At 50.0% G+C, this 19156-nt stretch overlaps 2 protein-coding genes across 14 annotated transcripts in view; one reads left to right on the forward strand and one right to left on the reverse strand.

The window, feature by feature from the left end:
- The window catches only part of LOC135320510 (uncharacterized), a 61081-nt gene extending 51575 nt beyond the window's left edge, over nucleotides 1-9506 (reverse strand). Inside the window, exons 1-8 of the mRNA XM_064483623.1 lie at nucleotides 9277-9506; nucleotides 7765-7850; nucleotides 7472-7554; nucleotides 4163-4250; nucleotides 3655-3815; nucleotides 3318-3364; nucleotides 641-769; nucleotides 164-297 (exon numbers count right to left, since the gene is read on the reverse strand). Coding sequence (XP_064339693.1) covers nucleotides 164-297; nucleotides 641-769; nucleotides 3318-3364; nucleotides 3655-3815; nucleotides 4163-4250; nucleotides 7472-7554; nucleotides 7765-7815 — 693 coding nt within the window. The 5' untranslated portion in view covers nucleotides 7816-7850; nucleotides 9277-9506. The remainder of the gene's footprint in view (nucleotides 1-163; nucleotides 298-640; nucleotides 770-3317; nucleotides 3365-3654; nucleotides 3816-4162; nucleotides 4251-7471; nucleotides 7555-7764; nucleotides 7851-9276) is intronic.
- Nucleotides 9507-9625: 119 nt separating this feature from the next.
- Nucleotides 9626-17126, forward strand: LOC135320511 (GDP-fucose protein O-fucosyltransferase 2-like). 13 transcript variants are annotated; one of them, XR_010379679.1, is made up of 5 exons: nucleotides 9640-9853; nucleotides 11243-11475; nucleotides 13598-13764; nucleotides 14592-14721; nucleotides 15630-17126. XR_010379679.1 is itself a non-coding variant. In XM_064483629.1 (5 exons), the coding sequence occupies exons 1-3, from the start codon at nucleotides 9655-9657 to the stop codon at nucleotides 14678-14680; spliced, it is 453 nt and encodes a 150-aa protein (XP_064339699.1). In that variant the 5' UTR covers nucleotides 9643-9654; the 3' UTR covers nucleotides 14681-14721; nucleotides 15630-16220; nucleotides 16319-17126. The 13 variants fall into 13 exon arrangements, 12 of the variants coding, with proteins under 12 accessions (XP_064339704.1, XP_064339699.1, XP_064339695.1 ...); XM_064483629.1 differs by lacking the exon at nucleotides 13598-13764 and having other exon boundaries at nucleotides 9643-9853; nucleotides 11239-11475; nucleotides 14664-14721; nucleotides 15630-16220; nucleotides 16319-17126; XM_064483635.1 differs by having other exon boundaries at nucleotides 9645-9853; nucleotides 11239-11475.
- Nucleotides 17127-19156: the final 2030 nt, after the last annotated feature.

The following is a 19156-nucleotide window of genomic DNA, read 5'->3' on the forward strand; positions in this document are numbered from 1 at the left end:
CACCCCCGCATCCCCTGAACTGCCTGCACCCTCCACAGCCCCTGCACCCCTGCCACCATTTACACCTTTGCACTGCGTACACTCCTGCACCCCTGCTTGTCCCACACACCACCTCTTGGGCCTGTGGCAGTCTCTGCTGTTAGACCAATGCACAGGAACTCACATCTTTGCCAGTATATGATGCATCAGTGGACGTCTGGGGTTGGCTGCAGGAAGGTACATGTTCCCGGTCACTAGCCTGGGCCACTAGGGTGATCTCTGTGAGGTCACCCAGGACGGGCTCAGAGATGCTGTTCTCTGGGAAGAGAGGAGTTGAAACCGGTCTTGAGGGCAGAGCTGTGCTCACCAGGTCGTCCACGCTTCATGTTTTACACAGGGTTTCGGAGAAGTGAAATTGATCCGGCCAAGTAAGACCGGCCTGCTGTGCGCCCACCTCAGTCCTGGGCTCTGAGGCAGACCGACTGGCTCCCACCATCAGGACACAGTTTGGGCATCTGAATGGTCCCTTGGAGGCATCCTATCACTTCTCAGGAAGAAGTCTGGCTGCTTCCACCCTATGGCCCTCCCTCCCACTGTGCTGGCCTCAGGAAGGTTCCTTATTTGGGGAAGAAGGCAGCCCACCCCCTACCCCACCCCTCACCTTTCTCTAACCCAGGCTGGTGCTTTCTCTGCCCTTCAGAGTCTGGAAAGCCATTTCTCTTCAGGTATGTCCCTTCTGAGATGGACTTGCTTCCACTCAATTCTAGGCGAGGATGCACCATGGAATGCACTGGGTAAGAGAACCAAAATAAATAGTTTCTTCTGTGAGGTTTTCTGTTTATCTACTGGGGCTGGGCTGTGTGTAGTTTGCTACAGCTATTCGTGCGAGAGGCTAAAGCCACCCGTGAGTCCTTGTTTCCATCTCCCCGCTGTCTTTGGGTTTTCCCTAGACACTCCTGAGACATTTACTTCTTTTAATTTTATTCCTGTTATAACACAGGGGCCCTACTGAAATGGAGGTAAGGTGTTGGGGGAGTGGGACAGAGCAGGGCATCTGTAGTCCTGTGATTAGTTCTCATTGAGCCTGTGCCCTGAGCTGTGACCTCCACAAGTGTGTCTCTTTCCCCCACCCCAATTTGGGTGACACAGAAGGTATTTCCCTTCCCCCAGGTAGGTTAGGCTCTGGGAAAATAATTTCTCATTAAAAAAAAAAAAACAAAACACAACCACCCACAATGGAAGAGAATGTTCTGGGTGTATTTCAATAGAGCTATTTTTTCCTTTCCTGGCAGGAACCATGAGGAGTTTTCCTATGATCTTCACTCTGAGAACAGGAAACGGTCCTGGAAGTAAAATGCATGAAAAAGAGCAGGGGGCCCCTCTGACTGGCCCCCTGGAGTTGTCACACTCGGACTTCCCCACGCTGAGCCTCCAGCTGGCCTCAGGGACCTGTTAAATCTGCCTGCCCCCGGGGTTCTTACAAAAGCGGGTTCTGCCCTGGGAGCTGTGACTCTCCAAGCCTGCCCGGCTGCCTCTCTGTGTTGGGAGCAGCTTTCCCCCTCAGTTTTCTTGTGGATCTAAGAAGAGCAGTGGGTTTGCAGCTCCCTCAGCTCTGGTGTTGTTTTCAGGACAGAAGGAGCAACTTCTGAGCTCCACACGAGCTGGACCAGAGGCTGGAAGCCTCCCCTCCTCTGCCTCCATGCAGACAATCAGTGGCTGTGGTTCTGGCCGAGTTTCTGAAGATGTGGATTTAAACACACACATCCCAGCCCCCACAGGAGCACACAGTCCCATAAATCCCTACAACTTCCACTGGTAACTACGGAACTGATGAGGACACGGGTTTCGGGGCTGCAGAGGCCTGACTGCATGACTTTCTCCGTGGCCTATTAATGTGGTTGTTATGGGCCTTGTCTGAAGTGGCTTGCTTACCGCACCTGGTACATGGGAAATATAAAATAAGTACTAGAACCTCCACTTTTTCTCCCTCTTGGGCCTTCCAACCTAAAAAGTAATACGTGAACTCAGACGGCCTAGTCACCACAATGAGGTCCGACCAGCCCGGCTCTCCTGAGTGATGGACACTGACTTGCGCATTAACTCGGAACAGTAGGGGAACCGCCTTCCTCTAACTGGGCATCTCCCCACACCAGGCACGCCCTCAGCTGAGAAGGGGCCAACTCCCCCATTGAGGTGTGTGCTGGTGGCTTCAGTGTGACCTGGCCCTGCCGGGACATGAACCTGCAGTGAGGTGGAGTGTCAGGAGGAGTGGGGTCCCTGCTGGGGCAGCAGGGGGCCCGGTAGCACCCTGCGCAGCCTGGTGCCTGAGGCTCCCCAACATCTCCTACGGCCCCCGGGTCGGCTCTGGTCTGGGCCACTCCATGCACCCTCCCAGTATCTTTTCATTAAGTCCCTTTTTTGCTTTTATCAGCCAGAGGTGGCTTCTGTTGCTTGTTCAGTGAAACAGTGCATCAGGAAACCAGACTATTTCTAAGATCAGTAAAATACGAACTTTGGTCAGCTCGCCGGGCAGACCGTGCAGCACAAATTCCCGCACAGGGCTGTGCAAATGCCTTACGTGAAGGGTCCTCATCATCTGTCTTCAGAGATACAGAAGCTCGTGGTTCAGGTAAAACCTCAGGGAGGGATTGAGGAATCCAAAGCTGGTTGGTTTCAAAGACTAACCGGTCAGAACAGACCCCTGAGCTGTGGTCAGAAGCCTGGCTCAATGTCACGCAGACTTAGCACCCTAATGTCCAGTGGGGCCGGTGCTGTTTCCTTTACAGGCTCTCGTTGGGGAGTCACTGTAGCCCCTTACACTCAGCAGGGAATCCAGCCCTCTTAGCCCCCACCCTGAGTGTTCCATGACACAAATCTCGGGAGTGTTTAATTTTCATCTTTGTTTAGGAGGATGAATGTGGGGCAAGAGGAGAGATAAATTCACACTTAGTGACACCAAGTCACAGCCAGTACCTCCTCCTCGGAGAGCTATGTGCTCCCACAGTGGTGGCTGGGGGGCTGGGCAGAGCCCCTCCTCTGGTCACAGAGGGACTCACTCCTCTGACTGCAACTGATGGGTTGGACAACCAATCCAGAGGGGACAGAGCATCTTTCCCGGGAATTTGGAACTGACACACAGAAATTAATTTCACTCATCTGGGGATTGGGAGGAGGGTGGGAATCAAATGAAACCAGAGCAGTAGAGAAAGTTACAAGTGAATGAGAGAGACAGAGAGACTGAACTTGTGAGAGTAAATAGTGTGAAGGAAGGATTACAATCAGGGCACAGAGGAATTCCAGCTCCTGGCAGTCTAGTGTGTCCCAGCCCATCAACAAACCTGCGGGATGGTTAACATCATTCCAGTTTTGCAGATTAGGAAACAGGCTGAAAGAGACGGGGGTTGGCTTTGGGTGCACAGTTAATTTAATTGCCACTGGACCCCTCACTTCCCACTGCCTGAAGGCACCATGATCCTCACAGGGACCCTGCAGTGCTGACAGCCTAGCACCCTGATCAAAGGGACCCTGCGGGAGTGGGAACCTCTCTGAGTTTGGAGAGTTCCCTGCACCGAGATTCCATGCATCAGCCGGCTCCCGCTCACCCCAGGTTAACGTCTCCCCAGCTGTGTAGTCCCCCGACCCGCTTCCCTCCCTGCCAGGCACCCCCGTTCTTACCACCGAGTGTACTGCAGGAATTCAGGCACAGGGATGCCCAAAGCAACACGAGCCCACCGGCTGTACAAACAGCAGACTCCCAGCCCCACCTGCGCTCCATGGGGATAGTAGGTGTCCTCACCTTTCATGTACCTAAGGCAATCTGTTTCTTCAGCTGGAGGCTATAGAGAAAAATAAAAGGTCCAAAACATTGTTCAGTGAGGAATTCCTCCAAGGACCTGACTTCAGAGTCTACAAACAGTTGTGCTGGCCGCTCTTACCCCCGGACATTGGGTGAGGTGGATTATTGATCAGCACAATCGCCGGTGGCCCAGCTCCTGGGCTTGGCTGCCCAGAGGGGACTGGGGGAATGGGTAAGGCCAGGGCACTCAGGAAGAGCACAGAGGACCTGACATCTCGCCTCCGCAGTTGTAAACCCTTCCCCAAATCTCAAGGCATCGGACAGAGTGCAGCCACCACAATAATGAGATGTTCCCATCACTTCACTCACTCCTGTTGGTTCACTTACGTGCTGAGCATCCACTGGGGTCACAGGACATGACACACAGGATGGCCGATGGGACAGGCTTGGTACTTCCCCCTGGATCCTGTTCAATCTGATGGAAGAATGATCACTCATAAATGGTTTCTCAAAAGGATACATAGACAGGAGACAAACTGCAGAGTGAATCAAATTTTAAAATATAAATGAAGATCCCCCAGTCTCCCCGCCTAAGGTTAACAGCATAAAGAAAATAGATCTTGCCTTTGATCACCAAGGAAGTGGTCACCCTCTCTCAGGAGGAAAGGAGAGTTAATCTTTGAGCAGGACACAGAAGTGCTCCATCGAATTGGACCAGGACCTCTGCTTTCATTCAGCAAATCTGTATAAGCTCCTACTACTTATGGGAATCTAGTAACTATACCCATTCCCAAGGCTCTTGGCTTTATTAGTCAACAAAATAGACACGACTCCCCATCACTGGGGGCTCAGAGTTTTACGCAGCGCTCGACTGTACATGATGGGGGTAGCAAGAGCTTGGGGAAAAATAAGAGTGATATGAGCAAACTCAGGTGATGGTGGTGGGGTGGGAGGCAGGCAGGAGGGAATAAGGCAATCCTGGCAGATCTCAAGGAGTAATGAACTTGAAGCAGAATAGATCCGGAGGAAGAAGGAAGAGCCGGAGCCAGAGGCCCCCAGAGTGATGGGGAGAGTGTGGGCGGAGAGGCAGAGCAGGCCGGGTCCTCGAAGACTTTGGGACGACTTTGGCTCCTAATGGAATGGTGACCCTTTTAGTGAGTTTTGATGGGATGGGTGATGTCCAATTTATGCTTTTGTTTTGAGTTTTCTTGGGAGGAGGTTAATTTATTTATTTTAGTGAAGGTGCTGTAGTTTGAACCCAGGATCTCATGCATGCTAAGCATGCACTGTATCACTGAGCTACACCCACCCCCTCAATGTATGCTTTTAAAGGCTCCCTCTGACTCTGTGTGGATGAGATTGTAGAAAAGCAAAGATGGAAGAAGTAGGCTAATTGGTGTCCAACAAGGGGTTGAAGGTGGCTCCTAGGAGGGTGGGGAACAGGGAGTATGTGGTTAATGATTTCAGAGTAGCCAGAATTTTCTAACAAGCTGGATTTGCTGTCTGTGTGTGTGTAAGAGAAAGAGAGAGAGAGAACATGGTTCCAACATCTGGACCTGGAAAATGGGATGGATGTCCTCTCCATCCACAGGGGATGGGACAAGATGGGGCTGAGCAGGTGGAAAGGGGCTGGAATCAGCTCAGTTCTTCAATGTCATGATTAAGGAGTCTATTAGATATTGCCACAGAAATGCCTAATAGGTAGAGGAGTCTGGGGTTTTTTTTCTTTCTTTTTAACATTAAAAAATATAATTTAAATGTATTAATTTTATTATGTGAATGGATTTGGAATTTTATTTCATGCCAAGGTATATGTTATAATAGCCAAATGGAAAATATATCAGAAAAGGGGAGAAATGAGGGCTTTCACATAAACTGACTGTCCATAACGTAGGTAAAATTTCAATGAAACAGTCTTCAGTGCAAAAACCTCATCTTGGTGTTACATAAAATTAAATGAAAAAGGACTATGTTGATGTATCATTATTTCATGTTACATAGTAGCCCCAAACAAACACACTGTTTAACTATGAGGCTTGTAGAAATACTATTCACTTTATTGACATAAATACAGAAATGCAGAAAGGTTCTAAGGTAGAATAAGCATCTTAGTGGAAATAATAGAGATCTGAGCATTTCACATGATATGTATGGACTGATTCAAAATTTGGAAAAGTAATTTACACAGTAGAACATATGTATGAATGTGAAAGCAAGATGAATGAAAGAAAAAGAATATGAGTATCAGGGAGAGAGTTCCAAATGGAAAAGGCCAATCAGGGAGTTTTGGACAAATCGAGAAATTGATGGCATGTCAATTTCCAAGTCTGGTTGCTTCCACCAAAAGTATAGCAGTGAGATAGAGGAGAGACCCAGGACCCAACTCCGAGGCACATTCGCAGTAAATATTTGGAAAAAAGAGGAGACGTTGGCAAAAGACCAGCCAGTGGATCGAAAGCAGAGCGATGGGCTGGAGGCCAAGTGAAGCAGGAACACGGGGGAGGAGAAATGGAAGAGCTGGGTCAAATGCTGCCAAAGGGCCACGCATGATGAAGACTAAAAACTGACCACTATATTTAGCAACGTGGGGTCACTGATGGCCTTGACAGAGCAGTTTCCATAGAGCGAGGGATCAGGGGGAAAGCCAGAGTGGGTGCCAAAGGGAATGGCTCAAGAGAATATGCAGACAGTGAGTTTAAACGACTCATTAAAGATTTGCTGCAAAGACATGGGGTGGCAATTGGTGGGGGCCAATTAGAGTCAAGGAGTGCTGTTTGTTTCTTTTAAGAGGATGGACTTTTATATACTGATAGGAGCCAACTAGCAGGAGAACAAAATAGATGAGGTAGTGACAGAGAGGATGGATGTGGGAGTGACAGCCCGGAGAAGATTGTATGGATGGGCCCCCTGGTGACTTTTGGATGATCTGGCTTTCGATGTCACCTGTAATAAGAGGTGGGGCAGCGAGAGTGAGGTCACAGACATCAGAAGGCGAGCGGATGTGCTGGGAGTTGCTGGTGAAAGTTCTCTTCTGTTGGCTTCAGTTTGCTTGGTCAAAGTAGAAAAGTAAACTTACCAGCTGAGGGACGAGAAGGAAGAGTTACTGGAGTCATGAGCAGAAGATACAAAAGAGCCTTCAGGGACAATGGGACAGTGAAAAGAGCAGAGGGAGACGGGGGGAGTGTGCTCCCAGAAAGTTACGTTTTATCTTTGAGGTCCCCAAGTGTTGGATGTGTGATTGCCCTTCCTGCTGTCTACGAAATAAAAATTGAGTATGGTTCAGGGAAAATGCTATTTCATTCTAAGAGGCTGCCTGTTTCTCAGGAACGGTCATCTTAAACTGCAAACACTACAAAAATGTTGAAAAGAAGAACTTGTGTACCCAATGACCCACTATTTTCTATAAATTTGGTTGCTATTTAGTTCCCCTATCAATACCACAGAACCGATACTGCCTAGGATGGAGATACATCGATGCTTAAATGGAAATGAAATCTGTATCTTTTTCCTAAACTCCATGGCTTCCTTAACATCCCATTCCCCTTGGAATTTAGGGGTGTCCGGTATAAGAAATAAGAAACAGTTTGAGAAAATCCCGGCTCAGAATTACACAGCACAACCTCAGCTCAGAAGTATAGAGCCATAAAAATGTTTAGAAGCAAAACTCCATAACTACTCTTAAAGAATTTTGCAAACCTGGGCCTGCCCAGATGTTTCCAAACTGGAAAGGTACTCCAATCAGTTGACCGGTACGGGAACCAGAGGCTGGTCAGCCTTTTCTGTAAAAGCCAGAGAGTAAATATTTTCAGTTTTGCAGATCATTTTGTTGTAACCATGCAGGTCTGCAATAAGAAAGCGAAGAGCACTGGGAGACACGAAACAAATGGGCATGCCCACACCCTCCCTTCCACTCAGGGCAGCTTCTCTGTGGTGGGGAGCTTTGCCACAATGACTTGTTTCTTTGTTTCCATTGGTTTCTTTGTTTCCACCTTACTGCTCAAACTCAGAACTTCAAGTGAGCCTGGTCCTTCAGCATCCATGCAGAAAGAAGGCTGAGCGGGGGTGGGGATCCCACCTGACAGAGAAGAGAGATGGCTTGTCACCATGACATGAGACAATCACACCTTCCGGGGTGAAAGGGAACAAAGATAAGGGAGGGGCACAGCAGTGGGACCCCTGGGTCACCTGCCAGGCTTGCTCTCCCTCCACGGCCACCCTGGGGGCCTGGGTGGTGTTGGAACTCAGCTACAGTGATTAGGCTGAGGGGACTCAGGATAAAGGACCCTCCGTCTCCACACCGGGTTCCAAACGCAGCCTCTCTAAGTCTACCCTCTGAATTTCTGGAACTCAGCTGGAAGAATACATGATCAGGCCAGACCCAGAGCCCAAGCCAAACACGACAAGGGTCACGTGGGGTTGTAACCCGGTGCTCAGCGGTCGGGGTCTCCTTGCAAATCTGCAGAAATCCCTGTTCTGCCTCATTCCTGGGAGAAACCCCACATCTCTTCCTGCTCTGTCTGTTCTTCTCTTGAGGCTATTGTCCTGGAGGGATGCAGAGTCCTTGAACCTGGCCCTCCAAACGTACATAAGCAGCCTGTTCAATAAAACAAATTATGCACTTTTTCACATTTGCCAGTTTTTTGATTCCAGAAAGGCTGCGGGACTCTTTCTCACTGTCTCCTGTGCCCCCACCACTTGGTGGCCCTCTCCTCATGGAAACACGATTTCCCACAACTGCACCCTGCCTCCCAGCTTGTCAGAGGGGAGTGACCCACAAAGACACAGGTGTTTGTGAGGATCCTGTCCCCCAGCAGAAAGCCTACTCCTGGAGCCACGGACAGGGATCTGGCCTCCTGAGCCGCTCAGCTCTATTTGAAAGCCTAAACTGGGGACCCCGAACATTGCTGACTGACTTTCTGAGTCACCTGGGCTGGAAGGGCCTGATTTTTCTTTCCAAGAATGGATGTAGCACAGCCTCCATTTTCAGGGCTGACATTCATGACGTATCTAGTTCCCCCAAATGCACCCCAGGAAGGAAAGGCCCTTCCATCCCACTGGTTAGAAACCCAGCCCAGGGGAGTTCCGAAGCACTGCATTGCTGTCAGGTCCAGCATCCCTGCAGAGTGGCCCCTGCCCCTGAATGAGCCCCTTCCCTGGGCCTTCCCTGCCTCGACATGACCACACCCCAGGTGGTGCTGGGGAAGGCAGGGAGTGCAGTGAGGGGAGGGGGGAAGCAGAGCCCCTTGCTCTGGAGTGAGGAGACCACGGAGAAAGGCACACACCACCCCGACCCTATACCCCAAACTCTTAGCCCCGCCAACACAGGGGCCGCTCTGCGCCCTCTCACCGTGGCTCTCCTGTGAGACTGCACCCAACCCGACATCTGGTACCCAAGCCCTACCTCCCCTCTTATGACAGATCCCGTCTTCTTGGAAACTGCCTAGCAGCGCGTATTCAAGGCCGGCAGCGGGCCTGGCGGATCTGCACTTCAGGTGCCCTACCTGGCCAGCCGTGCGTGCCTGGGCTCAGTCCTCTATCTTGCCCACCGGTAGCCTGGGTCCACGTCCGGTGCAAGCGGAGGCCACGGAGCCCAGGCTGATCCCCACACACGGACAGGTGAGGGTGCCCCCGCCCCGCTGCCCCGCTGCCCCGCCCACTGGTGGCAGCAACGCCCCAGCCTCCGGCCGGCGCCACCTGCAGGTCAGGACTTCCGGGCGGCCCTGCCCTCCCCGGCCCCGCCCAGCTGTCCCATAAGCCTCCCCCCACCCCCGTCCTGGCTGCGCCCTGGCTCCCATTGGCTCTGCAAGTTCTGCCCTCGCACAACTAGACTCGGGAGGACGCACGACGCAAGCGCTAGGGGAGGGTCCCGCGGAGTTGCCATGGTTACAGGCGCCACGCTCTGCGCGGGCCGGCGTGCGCTTCTGGGGCGGGTAGCGGGCTCCGGAAGTGTGCAGCTGCCCGGGACCATGGCGGTGCTTGCTGCTGGGGATGGCGGCTTGCTCGGCCGGGCGACTAGTTCTGGCCTGGTCAGTCGGCGGCCGACATCCTGTCTGGGGCGGCGTCCCACAGACGGTAAACGTACGTCCGCGCCGTCGGCGGGGCCGGCGGACATGAACCGGGGTGGGATCGGGGTTGGGGCGGTGGCCGGGGAGGGCTGTGGTGCCGGGGAGCGTGTTGGGGCGGGGCGGGGCAGGGCTTGGGCACAGCCTCAAGCTTTCCTCCCCCTCAGGCAATGGGGCTGGGGCCGCGAGTCTGGGTCGCCCTTGGTGGCCGCGGCCTCCCAGAACCCCCCGGGAAGGGCAGGCGGAGGACCCATCTTAGATGAAGCGGGGCCTTACCCGGGTTTTGAAGAGCCCCAGAATCAGATGTTGGAATGGGGTGGCTTATCAGCCTTGTTTATCTGCAGGGAAATTTCAGTTCCATCCAGATGTTGGTTCCTTCAGTCAACCTCAGGAAAAAGACACAAGGGTCAGTGCCGATAAGCAGTTATCTAGGGCTTGACTCAAAATAAACTATGCGGGGTGTAGGGATGGTAGATGGGACCCTCCCTCTTGAAGTTAGCAGTCTTCTGGGATTAGAGGCCCCAGTTGAGGATTACATCCTCATCTGCAGTAATGGAGCTTGTGAGAAACACACAGAGAAGGGAGGGGTGTTTTGGCGGTAACTCATTACAGAATCCAGGACCCTTGCCTGGCTCTTGTGTAGAAGAGTCTCGCCTTGGATAGGGCAACAGTTATCAAAGTGTATCCAAGGCCCCTGAGGTGCAAGACCATTTTCATAGAAACGCCGGGATGTCACCTGCCTTTTGCACACTCTTGCTCTCCCGAGCTCCTGCGGGGTTTTCCAGGGAAAACCTGGCCTGCGATATCACAAAACAGGGAATGCAGAGGCAGATAGGAGAATTCAGCTCTCACCAGTCCAAAAGAGATTTGCAGAAATTAAAATCACTGCTATTCTTCTCTCTAATGATTTTTCTTTTGAAAAATAGAAATATATTTTGTTTAAGAGTATTAATGGTAACATACAGTAGATTGTTAATATTTTTAAGTGAATTCATACACTTTCTCTAACTTCTTATTTAACTTCTAACACAGGAAATAGTGATAGATTAAACTCACATAAATAGCAGCCTTTTGGAGTTCTCAGTAATTGTTAAGAGTGTATAGGGTTCTGTAGAACAAGAAGTTTGAGAGCCCCTGGAGAACGGGTGCTCAGGTGCTAGTCGGGTGCTTAGTGGTGTTAGACGGATGCCAAGATGTCTTCCGCAACTGCTCCCGGACTTGAAGTAATTGGCCACATGGAGATGGGTGGGCAGTGCCTCCACTTTACAAACCAGAAGCTGCTGAATGTGTCTGGAGTCTAGGCCATGGGCTGTGCAGGGATTCCCGTTGTATCTGTTCTATCTAAGCCGGGATTCCTGTGCAGAGGCCTGGCCCTGAAGACCCGCTCTCCTTTGCTCCCAGCCAGGTACCTTCTGTGTGACTTCAACCCTCCAGAGGGCTTCAACCTCCTTAGGAACGTCTGCATCCACATTGCCTTCCTCCTGAAGACCCTGCTGAAGATGGAGGAGCCGGTACTGGTGCTATTCCCTTGGGGCCACCTCTACCACTGGCAGAGCCCCGATCCCTGGTCCGACTCCTTTGACCTCCCAAGTCTCAACAGAAACATCCCTGACATTGAGTACGAGCAGTTCGTTGCAGGTGAGGTGGTGGTCATTTAACTGGGGCCAGGTGGTCTTTGTTCTGGTTCCGATCTGAACATCGGGCCATCTTACTTTGGGCTTGTCGGTCTGCTTAGGGGCCCTGCTCATGTTTCCTACACTGCAGGTGAATTTGGTTTTTCCATAGTTTTTTCGGGAAGTCAATTTGAAGTGTATGAGCTCTATGTCCCCTCCCCTCTGAAAACCCTGGCCTCCTGGTGAGATGCAGCGGTGACAAGGAGGCCACTGCCACAGAGGCCCTTGTCCCAGAAAGAGTCGCTCGCTGTGCAGTCAGGGCTGTTCTTACCTGTAGGAAAACACGATGTGTGTGTAGCATGGGCCACGTGCTGGAGAAGATATGTAACTGCCCATCCAGTATAATTTGGTCCTGCTCAAGCTACCCATTTTAAATTTTGTAAGAGGGAAGAGTTCAAGATTTTCTTTGAATAAAGGTATTTAGAGCTTATCAATTTTTTTTAAATTGAAATGTGTTTGATTTACAATGTTTTGTTAGTTTCAGTTATACAGCTGTTTTGTTAGTTTCAGGTATGCAGCATAGTGATTCAGTTGTACATATACATAGTCTATTCTTTTTCAGGTTCTTTTCCATTATAGGTTGCAAGATACTGAATATTCTTCCCTGTGTTCTACAGTGAATCCTTGTCGTTTGTCTGTTTTACATATAGTAATTTGTATCTGTTAATCCCAAACTCCTAAGTTTGTTTTATAAGTCTGTGAGTCTGTTTTTTGTTTTATAGATAAGTCCATTTGTATCATTTTTTTAAAAATTCCACATATAAATGATATCATATGATACTTGTCTTTGTCTAACTTATTTCACTTAGTGAGATAATCTCCAGTTCCATCCATGTTGCTGTAAATGGCCTTATTTCCTTCTTTGTTATGACTGTTATATCTAAATACCGCATCTTTATCCAGTCATCTGTCAGTGAATGTTTAGGTTGCTTCTATGTCTTGGCCATTGTAAACAGTGCTCCTGTGAAAATTGGGGTGCAGATATCTTTTGGAATGAAGGTTCCCTCTGGTTATATGCCCAGGAGTGGGATTGCTGGATTAGGTAATAAGCCTTTTTTTTTTTTTTTTTTTTTGTCTTTTGAGGAATCTCCATACTGTTTTCCACAGTGGCTGCAACAAACTACATTCCCACCAACAATGTAGGAGGGTTTCCTTTCCTCCACAGCCTCTCCGGCATTTATGGTTTGTGGACTTTTGAATGATGGCCATTCTGACTGGTGTGAGATGATAACATTGTAGTTTTGAGTTGCATTTCTCTGATAATTGAACGATATTAAGCATTTTTTATATGCCTATTGGCCATCTGTGTGTCTTCATTGGAGAATTGCTTGTTTAGTTGTTCTGCCCATTTTTGGATTTGGTTGTTTATTTTTTTCTTATTAAGTTGTATGGACTATTTATATAGTCTAGAAATTAAGCCATGGTCAGTCTCATCTTTTGCAAATATTTTCTCCCATTCCATAGGTTGTCTTTTAGTTTTACTTATGGTTTCTATTGCTGTGCAAAAGTTTATAAGTTTAATTAGGTCTCATTTATTTATTTTGGCTTTTATTTCTGTTGCTTGGGTTACTTAGATTGCCCTACGAAAACATTGCTGAGATGTATGTCAAATAATGTTTTGCCTATGTTTTCTTGTGAGAAGTTTATAGTGTCGTGTGTAATATTTAAGTCTTTAAGCCATTTTGAGTTTGTTTCTTTTTGGTTTTTTTGCGACTCTAATGTATGCTTTTGATTTGTGGTTACCTTATTCTTCAAATATATCAGCCCATTACTATATCTATTTCCTTTAGACTGATAATCACGTAGGCTCCAACACATCCTAAGAATAACGAAGAAAAAAAAGAAAGAAAAAAATCTACATTTTCTTGCTCCCCTCTCCCATTCCCAACTCTTTTTATTTTGATGTCCTTTTTCATTTTTACATCTTTATGTTTATTCTCTTGCAACTCGTTATTGCATTTCCAACTATGGTTTTCCTGTTTCTATAGCATCCTGCTTCCTTTCTGTTTAGAATAGAACTTTTTAATGTCTCTGTTAGGTTCAATATTGCTGAGTTATCTCACCTCCCCCTCCCCCCTTCCCCCCAGGCCTCTGAATCCTCAGTCCAGGGAAGCTAAACCATTCTAGCCTTCATCGGTTCTGGGAAAGCAATCTTCAGAGTGGGAAAAGACATTGAAAAATAATATTCTGTGAGTTGCATTCTACCCTTGCCCAGAGATGAGAAACATCTGAAGGTGGAGGAAAACAGTTGGAGGTGGGGAACACAAAGTCTTTTCTCCTTTTGCTACTGAAGAAATGATTGCTTTTGTAATTAGTGATGATGCCCTTTAAATTGGTGAGATCGAGATTCCACAGCTTCAGCGCCTGTGAATAACCAGCTGGGAGAAAGCTCTCTAGGGCCCCTGCAGTGGGAAAGGCAGCCCCTCTGAGCACCTGTTGTTCTGTATTCTTCCTGCCTCCACACGGGTTCCCTAGGCACCGTGCAGGACGATGCAGTTACCCAAGGTGGAGGACGGGGAGACCCCTGCTGTGTGGCGAGCCACAGAAGCCCACACTTGAAGGACAAAATGTAGAGTAGTGGGGCGGTCATAGGAACAGGGGATGGTTGAGACCCAGGATGGTGTCCTGGAGTCCAGCAGCCAAGGCTGGTGGGGCAGATGGGGCCCTGGGGCATGGGCAGTCCTTGAGGGATCTGAAGCAAAGATAGGAACCAAGAGACTGGATTCGTGTGGGGGTACGGCACCCCTTGGAGGCTGCGGGGCAGCTCAGTGGGCCCAGGGGGAGCAGGCACTTCCCCAAAGCTGGGTTGACAGGTCACAACCAACTCACTGGGGACCGAGAGGCACTGAGTCATTTTTAACTTTTTGTCCCTCTTCCTGGAAAAGAAACTGCTGCCTGTTAAATAGCCTGTGTCGTTAGTGAGAATTAAAGACATGAAGCAAGATTGCCTCAAAAGTCATCCATTGTGTAGTTGTTAATAAGGGTCAAATGAAAACTTGAATAGATGAAATGAAGCATTCATCAGAGGATTTGAAACTCCTTTAAAATAAAAATTCTTGCTGCCTTTGTTCTTCATTTCAGGGTTCACTTGGTGATAATAATCATAACCAAAGCAACAGCAAACCCTTACAGAACTCTGTCCTGCTGTTCCAGGAACGCTGTGTTCATGACAACCCAATGAGTTGGCACCACTATGAGTTCCACTTTAAAGGTAAGGACATTCATTAGTCACACGGCTAATAAATGGCAGAGCTGGGACTTGAATCCGAGCTCTCTGGAACCAGAGACCCCTCTCAGCCCCTTCACTGCAGCTCATCACTTGGCATGCCCGACACAGGCCAGCATTTACGAGCAGCGTGACCTTGGCCAAGGCTGCTTCACTGCTTGGTCTCTGATTCCTCATCTGTAGAATGGGGGTGTGGGCAGTGAACTCTGTGAGCTCAGTGGTCACTTCCTCCAGCTCTGCAATTCTACTGCTTTGAGTTAGTATAGTAAGTATCCGAGCCCCTACATGGCCCACACATGGGCTGGCGCTTTGCTAGGCCCTGGGTTACGGAGCAAAGTAAGATCCGCCTGCTCCTCCGAGGAGCCTGTGTCCCTCCACGGCAAACAGCTGCGAGGCCCAGGCTCCCTCGCTGGCGGTCGGGGGCTGGGCAGGAAAGTCTGATAAGAGAAGATGGAGGCAGAGCCCCTCCGGGAACAGTGGTGGCCACACAGCTCTCAGGAGCGAGAGCCTCTGTCCAGGCTGCTGAGAGGGGGATCCTCATGAGGCCAGTAGTCCCCCCAACCTAAGCCCTCAGGACAAAGATCCAGCCATCCCTGCAGTGTCACCATAGAGCCAGTCCATCCTCATCACTGTGCCTCTGTGCTCCTTTGTCCTGGGGCCTCTCTTCCCCCTACACCCAGAAGACTCTTCTCCCTCTCTTCTCTGAGTGCCCCCTCACTTCACCCGTGGTCCCTGCTTCCTGGGCCACCATCACTGGAGTTGACGCTTTGCACCTTCACAACCCCCGTTTGATCAGGAGCCTGGGTTGGCCTCCTTGTGCTCACTTTCCACCTTCAGATGATTGCTCCTCCCCTCGTGGGAGCACATGGAAAACCCAGATCCTTTCCTAGCAGTGCCTGCCACCCTGGCCTCCCTGCTCATCTGCCTCAGTCAGGAGCACCTGGACCACCAGCTCTGTATTGCCTCGCCTCCTACCATCAAGACGTCAAAGTTCATTCTCCTTCCACCACCCAGTATGGTCATTGTAGGGTCTTCTTCTCTGTCAGCCTGAGCCAGCCACCCCCCATTCACCCTACCCCCGGGCTCATACCCGGGCGTGTCTCCACCCAAGGTCCAGCCTCTCTCCTTTAAGTGCCCACCTCTAGCCGTCCAGCTTCTTCTCCACCAGCCTCCCTGGCCCTCCTTCACCCTCACTGGGGCATCATGCGCTGACTCCTCTGCTTTCCTGCCTGTCCACGTTCCTCTTACTTCCACTTCCCCACCTTCCAGCTCTGCATCCACAGTCAGCACTCTCTTTATGACAGACAAAACCCCCTTGAGCCTTGACCTTTTCAGTTCCTCACCAGGCCGACTTCCATCTCGGTTCACCCAGCTCTACTTGTTCTGAGCCTGCAGGCAGCAGGCTCTCCCAGCACAGATTTCCAAGACTACAAATCAATGCCCACCATGTTGCCGCTGCCAGGCAATCCTCCAGGATTTCTCTAGTGAGCACATTTCCCCACTTATCACTCAGTGGTGTCAACATTCTCTGCTCTCTGCACACCTCTAACCTTCCCTCTGTCTCTTCCCTGACTCCCAGCAGATGGCCTTGCCTCCTGCTTCAGAGAGAATGACATGTCACTGGAAAGGAACTGGCTCACCTGCAGCAAACCTGCTCACCTCACCTTTTATCTGTCCCTCTCCCACCTGGACTCTAGCTGTAGTTGTTCTTAATTCAGTGAGTTTAGTTGACATATATATACACACTTAAAAGCATAGCACACTATCGGCTACCTTCTAGGGGTTACTTTTTCAATTTAACATGGAGTGTGTGATTCATCCACTTCATTGCATGTACCTGCAGTTCATTTGTTTTAACTGATCTTAAATGTTGTGTGTGTGAAAGTAACACAAGGCAAGGGTAAGCCAGGATTCAGGATGCTGGTTACTTCCTGTGAGAAAAGGCCAAGAGCAGGATAGGGAAAGAGGACACAGTATGTCACTGTCAATATTCCTGTTATGATGCTGGGTGATAGGTTCATAACTGTGTCTTATAATATTAATTTTAATACATAAATACCTCTGACAGGCACCTAAGATGAGAATGTGTCATGAACCAAGACATACAATGGGTAATATTACATCATTATTGTTATGTAATCTTGTTATATTATATATTAATCATAATCTTACATTATTTGTTATGGGTTATATATTATATAGATGCATGAATTATATATTATGTGTATAAACACCTACATATGTATTATATACTATCTGCTAATAAATAAACAGAAGATAATATGCTAGTATATCTTCTATTATGTATTATTTAATAAATAATAACATACTCTATCCTGTTATATGACATGGAACATAATCTTTAATAAAATAAGAAATCTGTCAATATATATTGGTAATTAATAAAATTAAAAAAAACAGCCCGCAGCTTTTAACGCCGACACCGCTCCAGCTGTCACTGTGATTTCTCTTCCCTTTCATGGCCGAGGCCCTCACAGTGCTGTCCGTTCCCCCTTTCATCTCCTTATCCTGAACCTTCCTCCTCCTCCCATCCCATGCTGCCTTCTGCCCCGTGGCCCCTCTAGTCACCAGCGGCCTCTGGGGCACTGACCTGCGGGCACGGTCTCAGGCCCCAGCTCACCTGCCTGTCCGCCGCCTCTGCCACCGCTGGTGGGGGCGGGGCGGGGGTCAGAGTGCACCCCTTGTCCTGGAAGAGAACACAGCACAGACTGTGACCAGCAGCAGGTGTGGCCCAGAACTGCAGGACTTGGGGGAGAGCCAGACTGTCTGCATCCAGACCTGGGGCACTTGGAGTGTGAAGAAGCCCCGTCCTCACTGCCCCTGAAGTGAGGAAAACACCCTCAGGTGAGTTAAAGTGCTTATGACCTAGGTCTGTTGGCTGGAAAGGACAAACGGGCCCCTAAGGGGAGGGTAGTTGATGTTCCAGGCCCCACCAAAGCCCTAAGGGCTGGCGGGGAACCAGGCCGGACGCTCCACTGGACCCAGTGCCCCCTCGGGGGTGGGGCCTTCGGGAACAAGCAGAAAGCCCTCTGTCTCTGGGGGGGAACGGGGCAGTGTGGGAGCATCCCTGCAGCGAGTCAAGTGAAGTCAGGGCCTGTGGGATCCATTTGTATGGCCACATCGAGCCTCAGCAGAAGCCACAGCAGGAGTGGATTCCTGTCTCTCCAGCTGTCATCCTCGTGTCTGAGTGCCAGGCTTCAGACCTGATCCCCTGGGGCGCTAGGACAGTTATAGACAGAGGCGGCTCGGGGAGGCCTCAAGAGGGTGGTACTGGCCTTCCTGCCAACACGATTACATGAAGATCAAACAGTCCATCGATGGGAAGAAAATAAGAACCATGGTCACCTCTGGACCCCAAGCTTAGACGTGGTGCATGGGGGACATCTATCGACAATTCAGCGAGGTTCTGGCCAGAGCTAGAGGCCAGGGCAGCAAGCCGGGAGTGACACTGGGGAGCATCATTGTGCAGAGGCTGGACTGGGTGTCTGCAGGCTCCTCCCAGGAGAAGCCTCAGAGTTTGGGAGGTGGCTAACATGGTTCCTTCATGTCACCAGCAAGTGGTGCCACCTGTGGAAAATCAGCTGTGATCCTGAGATGGGTCAGCCCTGGGTGATGTGATAAAGGCTCCTACAAGAGGGGGCGCCAGATGGACAGTGAACCAACCAACAGGCTGATGAGATTCCCACCTGTGTTTATCGTGCTTTCGTAGCCAAGAATGAGGAGAGAGTTGAATGGCTCACCATGAATATTTTAACAACTTTAGAGAGTTCCATGTCTCACTGCATTTAAGTGTCACCTGGAAGAATTCAAGCAGTGTCTAGACCCAGGGGAGGCAAACGGCCTCTCGGTTCCTCTTCAACCTGGCAAACCCAGCAGCCCTCTATGGCCAGACCTTGGCAAGTGCCTTCCCTTGTTATAACAAAACCCTTCCCCCGCACGCCTGTGGTAAGCTTTTGTTTTATTTAATTAATGGGAATGAAGGTACCTTACAGCCTCCACAGACTTTTCCTTAGGGCTTCTCTCCTTAGACCCGGGCCCCCCGCTGCCCTGGGTCCTGCACTGCAGAAGGTTCCCCTGGCCCTGACACTTCCTCTGGCCACGCCCTCCATCGGGTGGAGTCAGCAAGGCCAAGGGGACATGGTCATTGGCTCCATCCCATGCTCTAGAAACCCAGGACGCCGAATGCCCTGCCTCAGCAGCCCCTGACCCATTTCTAGTGCCTGCACCGGCTCTCCCCGGAGTTCAGATTCCCAGGACTCACAGAGAGGCCAAAGGGCAGCTGTTTGCATGGAGGTTATAGGCAGAGCCCGGACGTGAAATCTGAGTGTCCCCCTGTGCACATCCAAGGCCACTTATGGCAAGGGATGGACCCAGCATTGGGAAGAAAAGGGTCAGGCTA

This window comes from Camelus dromedarius, unplaced genomic scaffold, assembly GCF_036321535.1.
Source record: "Camelus dromedarius isolate mCamDro1 unplaced genomic scaffold, mCamDro1.pat HAP1_SCAFFOLD_176, whole genome shotgun sequence".
Classification (NCBI taxonomy): domain Eukaryota; kingdom Metazoa; phylum Chordata; class Mammalia; order Artiodactyla; family Camelidae; genus Camelus; species Camelus dromedarius.